General features: G+C 43.4%; 1 protein-coding gene across 1 annotated transcript; it reads right to left on the minus strand.

Annotated features, from left to right (window-relative positions):
* Positions 1–1,497: 1,497 nt before the first annotated feature.
* LOC119283865 (DEAD-box ATP-dependent RNA helicase 38-like) lies at positions 1,498–9,048 on the minus strand. The gene is made up of 8 exons (XM_037563235.1): positions 7,886–9,048; positions 4,786–5,041; positions 4,402–4,695; positions 4,080–4,307; positions 3,640–3,705; positions 2,388–2,789; positions 2,207–2,318; positions 1,498–1,649 (listed from the first exon to the last, which is right to left on the minus strand). The coding sequence occupies exons 1-8, from the start codon at positions 9,046–9,048 to the stop codon at positions 1,498–1,500; spliced, it is 2,673 nt and encodes an 890-aa protein (XP_037419132.1).
* Between the last annotated feature and the right edge of the window lie 299 nt (positions 9,049–9,347).

The following is a 9,347-nucleotide window of genomic DNA, read 5'->3' on the forward strand; positions in this document are numbered from 1 at the left end:
CTTTATGGCATGTGCCAAGTGAATCAATGGGCCCGTTCTGTATCGTTCATGTTGTGTTATATTTTTTTTTGAGAATATTCATGTTGGGTTGTCGATGGAAAGAGAAAGTATATATATACTTTACAGACCAGCCAGCAGCTAGAAAAAAGGTAAAAATCATAGTAGCAGACTAGCGGTACAGGTGTACGTATGTGCACGGCCAGAAGTTAAAAGCTCATCCACTCCCATTCAGCTCGAAATACCCAGGAGAACATCTGCTTCGACTTCATCATCAATTCATCTCGCCTGCAACGAGCATGCGATCATGTCAACTTCTGTGACTAGTAGTGAATCCCTAAACCCCTCTAATCATGTTATTTTTGTGATCTAGATGCAATCTGTTCATGTAATGACATCCTAGTGATGCAATAATTCTAGCAATACGTGCCATGCATGAGCACAACTTTTTTAAAAATAAATTACCTAACTGTGGGGAAATTTTGTTATGCAAAAACTGTGGGGATTCTTGTCCTAGTTAGTATTGGTGTAAGAGTATATTTTGTTGATTTAAAAAGGAGAGAATAAGTTTTGTTATTTATTATTATTACTGGATTTCAAATATTGCATCAGGATCCATTCAAAAAGCGTATGAACATTTATGATCAAACTCAAATTTTATTTCATGATAACATTTGCAAACTCAAAATTTGGTAGTGGTTTGAATACCCTAAGGGCATCTCCAACGATGAGAAGCGAACCGCACACAAAAAGTCAGGACTGACAAGTCCGGACCATTTTTGCCATCCAAGACGGTTCCTCAAACGTCCATGGACGCATGCGGGTGTCCGAATTTCATATCCAAAACAAATATGTAGTCAATTTGGGGGCGTCCATAACACAGCCTGCAGCAGCAGACGCTAGCACTTCCGAGCGAGTATTTTGATTTGAATACCCTAAAGACAAATTTCTTCAATGATATTTAATGAATTTAACAAATTTAGTCTCAAAATACCGAAAGAAGAAAAAAAGTAATTAGATTGTTGAAACTCAATTTTACTTATCTTGAGTGCTACAATAATATTTTCAACACACTACCAACAGTCAAATACACATTGGTTTATTGGCGAAGAAAAGCACAGAAAGTGATAGTTCCTTGTGGAAGACTGCTTCATCATATGGTGTGACATCGATGCCGTCATCAAATTGTTGCGCAAAAATGTGGCAGGTGGGAGTCCAAGAATGATGGGATTGGCCTGCAAGCACCAGTACTAGTCTAGGACTTGAATCCGATGGTTTGGTTCCATCACAAGGTACCTAAACATCTAAGCTATTCTTAGTTCACGATATCAAGGTATATGACACAAAGTGTGGGCGTACTACTAGTTACAACTTAATCCAAACAATGACCCATCCAGTTTGGTACAAAAGCACCACGTGTGTGTTGGCGGCAACATAATCATATAAGTTGAACTGTTGGAAGACAAGTGCACATCTGCTGCCTCCCGTTTCCGACAATCTTTACTCAAGTAAACCAGCATCCTTAAGAACAGTCTCAAAATTCTCCTCGCTCTCCCAGCTGGGGACCTCCTGTACTTTGTGTTGGAAGTAGTTCTCGATCTTTGTCATCAAAATGTCATCAGTTTCACCGCATAGCAGGTTGAACACAGCTCCTGTCACGAGCATCGATTCAATTAGGAATATAGCCAACAAAATAAGCATTGTAATTGGACAACATGGTAGCTGATAATATGGCATGAATAATACTCGTGAGTAGACATATTCTATGTTTTTAGTGTACAAAACCTATAAGTATTCAAGTAAATTGTGTGAACAATCCTAGAAAATCAGTTTACAATCCAAACAAACATATAACATCCATAATCGACAAGCAATGGTCACATAAGTTCTATCATATCCTCAAAAAGAAGCTCAGAAATTTTGCCAAATCTTATTCACAACATTACCAATCTAATTTTGGTGAGAAGTTCAATCTCAGGCTAGAACATCATTAGGTTTACTAAAGGTAGCATGTTTTCTTATTACTCAGGTTCAGTCTGCCTTTATCTCCAAGCCATTTGCATTTGTCACGATGTGGACAATCATTATGCTTATAACGGCTGCATGTGATATTCTTTACAATTTACACTTGATGTAATTCTAGAATAGAATACAGTAATCATCTCCCTCTATTTGTTTTGGAAAGTATGCCATACATAAATAAATTTACCTTTTCGGCCAAAGCGCCCAGCTCTGCCAATTCTGTGCAGGTACACCTCATAATCAGGCTCATCTCTAGAATTATATTTGATTGGCATGTCGTAGTTGATGACCAGATTGACCTTTCAATGGGATAATGTTAGAATTAGAAATTCAACATGTGAGTAAAATCGGTATGACACACATAGTACCTGTGATTGGTCAAAACCCCGGGCAAGAAGATCAGTTGATATAAGAACCTTGGTGTACCCATCTTTGAATTCCTGTATTACCTTTTCCCTCTCTGAGTGGTCGAGGGATCCTTGAATTGAGGAACACACATAGTCCTCTTTTGTCAAAGCATTATGAAGATGCATAGTACTTATCTTTGTTCTCACAAATATGATAACCTGTCCAACCTTTTGACCAAACTCAAAGATCTTGTCCCTTATGACCTCTATTTTGGCTATCTCATCGGGGACTCGGACTTTATATTGCTTTACTTTGTCCAAAGTAAGATCTTCCTTCTTCACAAATATCTGGTTTCCCTCCTTAATGACCTTTGTAATAAAATCCTTCACTTTCTCGTTGAAGGTTGCAGAAAACAGAAGCAGCTGGCATAAAAGAATTCAAATAAGTAAAAAAAAAGGTACCATATAAAAAGATAAAACAAACACATCGAACCAAGAATTTTGATGAGCACTAAGAATATTCATAATGTTTTCACAGAAGGCACCATATAATAAAAGGCTAGTTTGAATAGCACATCCATGGAATTACGCCAACAGTTACAAGCATCACAAAGGATTATCCGCCACGTGGACTAGGCTAGTGGAACACCGAAGCAAATCAACACCATATATGGATGAATGTAAAGTTGAGGGCAATAACACCCAGTGGACGGCTGTTAAGATTACTATATGACTAGATGATAACCCTTGAGAACTAGCGTGGCTCAACTACTAAGTATATATAGGATAGGAGTTCCCAATATGCAATTAGCCGGTTACATAGATAATGCCATAGTACATGATTTCTTTTTGTAAGTCCTAATTAAACTAGCAACAACAATGATGCCCATGGATGAATATGCATTGTTCCAAAAACTAAGAATAATATGTGTTGCTCCAAACATAAAGAAAAAAAATGAATATCACAGTTGAAAAAACTGGTAAAATTGAATACAACCCTTTGCATCACCAAATGACCCATTTACACGATAATCCCTCTACCTATCATTAGCAGCTGGTAGAAGTTCAACAAGCAGCACATGAGCACATACAAAGTAGTACATAAACAGGTTGTTTCCTTTAAGAACCCCCAAATATAAAGATTCAAATAGTTCTTTGGAACACATGATTGCCATAACAACTGTCACTCGATTTTGAACTATTCCAATGTGCAAGCTGTTGTATGTGATCTACTGTCAAAGTCAAAAGCAGTCGATTGACTAAAAAGAGTTACCTGGCAGTCACCGGCACTGCTCTGTATATCCCTCATGATCCTTTTAGAATCACTCATAAAGTTCTCCTGCAAGAAGCATTCACCAGCACAAGAAAGCATACTCATTAGATCTAATAGATAGAAGATACTTTACATGAGCAGATATGATATGGAATTTTGGTTCCACCTATATGTATATTTCTACTCTTGGAAACTGTACAGTAATCTATGCCGTTGGAAAACGGATACTGTTTTTTGCTTATTCTTTTCGTCCACTCAGACAACACATGAACCAGGAGCTAACATCTAACATCACACAACTGCACCACGATGACACCCCTTAATGCTCACTAGGAAACTAGAAGTAGAAACTTCACAGGTTCACGGACTTGTACTGTACTAGACAGGAGGTCCAAATAACATTTGGGTACATTAATAAACGTCTCGAACTGTATACGTACCTCAGCAAGCATATGGTCTGCCTCGTCGAACACAAGAATCTTGATGTCCCTTGTGGCAAGCTTCTTATTGGTAATCCACTTAATGAGAGTCCCAGAAGTGCCAATCACCACCTGATCAGTGACCGGTGCCATCTTGGAGATGGGCATGTAATCCTTGAGAGCCGGCGAGATGGCAGAGGCACAGGTAATGCCGGTAAACTTGCTCATCCTCATGAGCACGGATTTATTCTGCACAGACCAACGGATCAGATTCATCAAATTAAAGGTGAGAAATAGCAGTCAGAGGAGTATTCAGTAACTAGATGAGACATGAGAGAGGGACCTGCTGCGCAAGCTCCCTGGTAGGGCAGATGCAGATGGCCTGGGGAATCCTGCGGCTGGGGTCGACGCGGCTGAGCATGCCGAGCACGAAGCAGGTGGTCTTGCCGGAGCCGTTGTGCGCCTGCGCGACGAGGTTCTGATAGGGCGGCGTGAGGATCATGGGAAGCGTGACGGCCTGGATCTTGCTGGGGCGGCTGAACCCCATCTCGTCGTGCAGACCCTTGAGCAGCTCCGGCGTGAGCTTCAGGTCCTCGAAGGTCGTCGCGGATTCGTACACCGTGCCGCTGGACGCCACCTGGGGAGCAAATCACCAAATCAGGCAACCGACATCGAGACTGGCATGGATAGCTAGGGCAATGCAGAATTGCAGAGCAGAAGCGCCTACAGCTTGGATTTGGGAGTCGTCGTCGTAGTCATCCAGCAGAGGCGGTCCGCCGCCGCCGACGCCGCCGTCCTCCGGCGCCAATAGCGAGAGCGCCTCCAACTTCTTCTGGTTCTCGTTCACCGCCGTCTCGATGGCCTTAGGATCGTCGACGTCGGCCGGGGACTTCTTCTCCAACTCGGCCATTGTAAATAGACCAAGAAAAATCGATAGCGTTGTTTCCGGTTGCGATTGCGACCTCGAGCGAAAACTCAGCGATCTTTGTTTGATGGTGTTCGTTGCCAATGTAATAGTGTATATATATATATGCCGAGAGTTTGTGTGAAACGTTTTGAATATGTTTGGCGGCGTGCACGTGTACGACAAGGAGTCGTCCAAACAAGCTATAGCCTTTTCACTTTCGGATATATCCGACACCGTCTTCGTCTAGATCTGCACTCACTTAGGAAAGTTTATCAAGCAAGTGTTGATTCACGTCCTAGTACGAGAGATATTTTTTTCTGACAATTGCTCACAAGTCATGCATGGGAACATCGAGGATTAACACTGTGTTAGGGAAACTCCAACACGCCGACGTATTTGGTCCACGCGTGATCGGAGCGGACGGAAACGCTGGCCCAACAGGCCGACGCAAACCCAAATTGCGTTTGACTCGTGTCCATGTGGACACATATTTCAGGCCCAAATTTATGCGTGATTTCTGTCCACACGAACACGAGACGGAAGCGCCGCGCGTCCATTTGGTGTCTGCTTCGGGCCTGCCTATGGGTCGCCCATATATCACATCTGCACAGGCAATCCCACTAGTTAGATCCAGAGTTTTCCAGCAGGTAGTCCTGGGTTTGAATCCCAGCATCTCAACTTTTTGTGTCTTTTTTTTCTTAATTTCTGTAGGCGTAAGATAGAGTTGTATCGCCTAAGTAGCTTAACAAATGGGCTGTGCAGCTACTTTTTTCGGTCAGGTTCAAGTATTTTTTTATAAAATATTCATATCTTTTAGAGGGTAACTTCAAATTTAATATATTATATATGAAAATTGCTCAGAAAAATGTGAAGATTTTAAATATGTTTTTATTTTGTATGTTAATCATTTCTAAATATGATATTATTTTTGTATGTTGAAATATTATATATGATATTTATCTGTCCTTCACTTCACCAGAACTATCGATGTTGGATTGTAGATCAACGACTGTCGATGAAAAGTTAGTGTAATTTGTGATTAAAGTTGGTACCTGTTATTCTACCATCTGATGCCACAAGCCAATTTGATGTTTTTATGCTACTGTTCATGCAAGGATAACATCGAAAAGCTCACGACTTTATTTTCTTCGTATATAGAAAACTTACCTTATTCACATCATAAGATGTCTTTCTTTATGCACAAGACAGATTGTGGTCTTTATTTTTTGGTGAGCAGACATCCGTAATTTGTCCCACTGGCGATTTGTGGTGTGCAAATTGTTTTGGCTTCTAACACATATGGTCTTCCCTTTCTCTCTATAATCTAATACAGACAAAGAGGATTATCAATCAAGTTATATTAGTGAATCTTCAACAGACTTCCCATAATAATTATTGATCATGTAGAACCAGGTAGATATGATGGGTTAGCGTATGTCTACTATGTGTAGCTTTGTCTAGGATAAAGTTGCTTAATTCTCAAACAAAGCTAAGTTACATAGCTCTTTTGGGTATAGCAAATACACATTGGTAGCAAAATCTTAGTTTGATATGCTTCTGTTACATGTCACACATTTAACAAATCTTATGCAAGGGAAGGAAAATACAAGTACGGTGCAGTGGGATTCTATAATTCAAATGACACGATCATAACAATGAATGAACTGAGTAGTTTTATTTCTGTGCATCCATACCTCAAAAATCAGGTAAGTGCCATACAGTGATAATAGCCAAGGAAGATGCTTTCTGAATTGCATCCTGATGGTTTTCAACATACCAGGACATCAAGCTAGCTATTGTATTGCAGTTCTATTTCAGGTCAGTTAGTAATCAGGATTCAGAATATCCATCAATGTATCAGCCGGGTATGTGGGACGACGGGGTTGCAACCGGGAGTCTAGCGTCTGCACGGCACCGAGATGGACCCGTTGTAGACTGCATCCGCAGCGACACACTGGCCAGGCCGACATTGGGCAGCCACGGAGTCTGCAGAGTTTACCAATTAGATGGTTGTGGCGAGAACTGGATCATGTATCTTAAGCCATTACTTTACATGATGGAGATCGAAGTACCCATTGTTATATTTGTGGTTACAATTTGTTAGAAGTAATACGGATTTGCAACCATGAAAAACAGGTATTTATTCAGCGTAAGCAACAACTCCTAACATTCAAGCTTATACTGGGACCTCATATGGTGAGCCCGGTTGTTTGTTCGTAACTCACTGTGGCATACTTTATGTTAAATGATGCTTCTTCAATCAACAACATGGGCGATCTTTTTCCGAATTTGATGGAGCACCATTTAGCCATCAATTTGATCTCTTACTCTAGCCTTTTTTCACTGTCGACATTCTTTAAATTACATGTCTTTCTTCTGGATCTGATTTACATGAACAGAGCAAGGTAAGCAGACCTACTTAAGTTCGTGTTCTTTGATTGCAGATGGAGGAGACCATGTTCGTGGGCTCATGATCATCCATGGTTGGCATCTTCAAGTGGTTTTGTCTTCATCTGCTAAATAAAGAACAAAATCTTCCAAAAATAGAGAATTAGGAATTCACACACTTATATTACATGAAAAGATCATAGAAAACAACAACCCACAAAGAAAACATATACTAGAAAAAAAAAACACCGTGTCTCTTGCCGTGCGGACGCTAACCCAGACACCGTTCAAATTACACAAGTTTCTTATTGCTGGATGCACGTACTAGATCTTGAATAATACAGTCACAAAGGATGGTGCCCTAGATCAGTGATGTTTGTCTAATGATTAAGTACACTACTAGCTCTCTAATGCAGGTCGCCTGATCCCTCCTCTTCCTGAATACAATATGCTCCACGTGTGCAAAGTAACATGGCTGCACTTTGCTACCTGCATTCCGTCTGTGAAAGCCCTGGTTCTTGGGTCGTAATACCGCAGCACCGTGTCCAGCGGGATGCTGCAGCCTGTTGGGGTCACCCGCATCCACATGACAATCGTTCCATCGTCTAGCACCGCTAATGGCTTCCCGAAATACATGCCAGAAGTCGGCACCGGTGACGAGAGCTTAAGAGAGGGCATGACAATCCTGTGCCGCATACACCAGTGTGCCTGGTCAGGGTCGTCCACGAGAAACCATAGCTCCATGGAGGTTTGGCGGTTGTCATGGCACACGACGAGTTTGCCTTCAAGTGTGGCTAAGGCGACATTGTGCTTGCACTCCGGGCCTTGGAGCGCATCCGGCTGCCACACCTCGTCTCCAAGGTCAAACGCCATGATCCAGGCATGCTGCACGTCGGGTGTGTCGTCGGGCTTGACCAGGAAGTAGGCCACCCCCTCGACCACAGCGACCTCCCTGCTGTAAGTCCATGGCGGTAGTGGCGCTAGCAAACTGTACCCTGGGCTCCCCGTCTCCCTCCAGCGCTGCTCCCCGCCATTATCGTTGAGGGTGAGGATCTTGCATATCTGCTGCCACGTACGCTTAGCTGCGTTCGCGATGGCGAGCACCTTGTACTCTCCCGTTAAGGCGGCGCACCCAAGCGTGCACAAAGTAGACATGTGGTTTGATGCCGGCGGGTCAGGCAAGAGTTTGACTGCGCCGGTGGCAGGGTCGATCAGGTGGAGCCGCCCGTCGTTGCCCACGACACAGACTGCTCGTTCGGGACTCACGTCGGGCGTCTCGTGCGGCGGCGGCGTGCTGTGGCGGCTTGTGACGACGTCAATGCTTACCTGCTTGAGGACGTGGCTAGAATCCATGTCCAGGACGCTGACGACGGCATCGCCAGGGCCGTCATGGCACAGGCCAACTGCGATGCGCGGGCCAGGTTGAGCGGCCGCGATGAAATCCAGGTGGCAGAGCAGGGAGTGCCATGCGGTGCAAACGGCGCGGAAGCGGCAGACCGACTTGGCAGGGAGGCGCAGTAGGATGTCGTGGAGCAGGTCGAGTGGCAGGACGCCGACGTCGTCCTCCGGCGCCGATAGCGAGAGCGCCCCCATCTTCTTCTGGTATGCGTCCACTGCCGTCTTGGTGGCCTTAGGAGCCTCTACGTCGGCCGGGGACTTGTTCTCCATCTCCGGGTTGGCGGCGCCGTCGGCCATCGGAAAGAGACCAAGAAGAATCGATAGCGTGTTCGGTGCCGATAGCGACCTCGAGTCAAAAGCAACGGATTCGCCGTTCGAGGGTTTGTGTTTGTGTTAAACGCGTTGAATATGTTCAGCGCCGTAGACGACAAGGAGTCGACCAAACAAGCTATATCTGTTTTTTTTTTCTTTTTCTTTTTCTTTCTTTTATCCAAACAAGCTATATCTTTTTTTTGCGGGGTCAAACAAGCAATATCTGACACCACCGTGCTCGTCTAGATCTGCACTGGATTAGGAAACTTTATAACAAACACAAG

This window comes from Triticum dicoccoides, chromosome 4A (genome assembly GCF_002162155.2).
Source record: "Triticum dicoccoides isolate Atlit2015 ecotype Zavitan chromosome 4A, WEW_v2.0, whole genome shotgun sequence".
Classification (NCBI taxonomy): Eukaryota; Viridiplantae; Streptophyta; class Magnoliopsida; order Poales; family Poaceae; genus Triticum; species Triticum dicoccoides.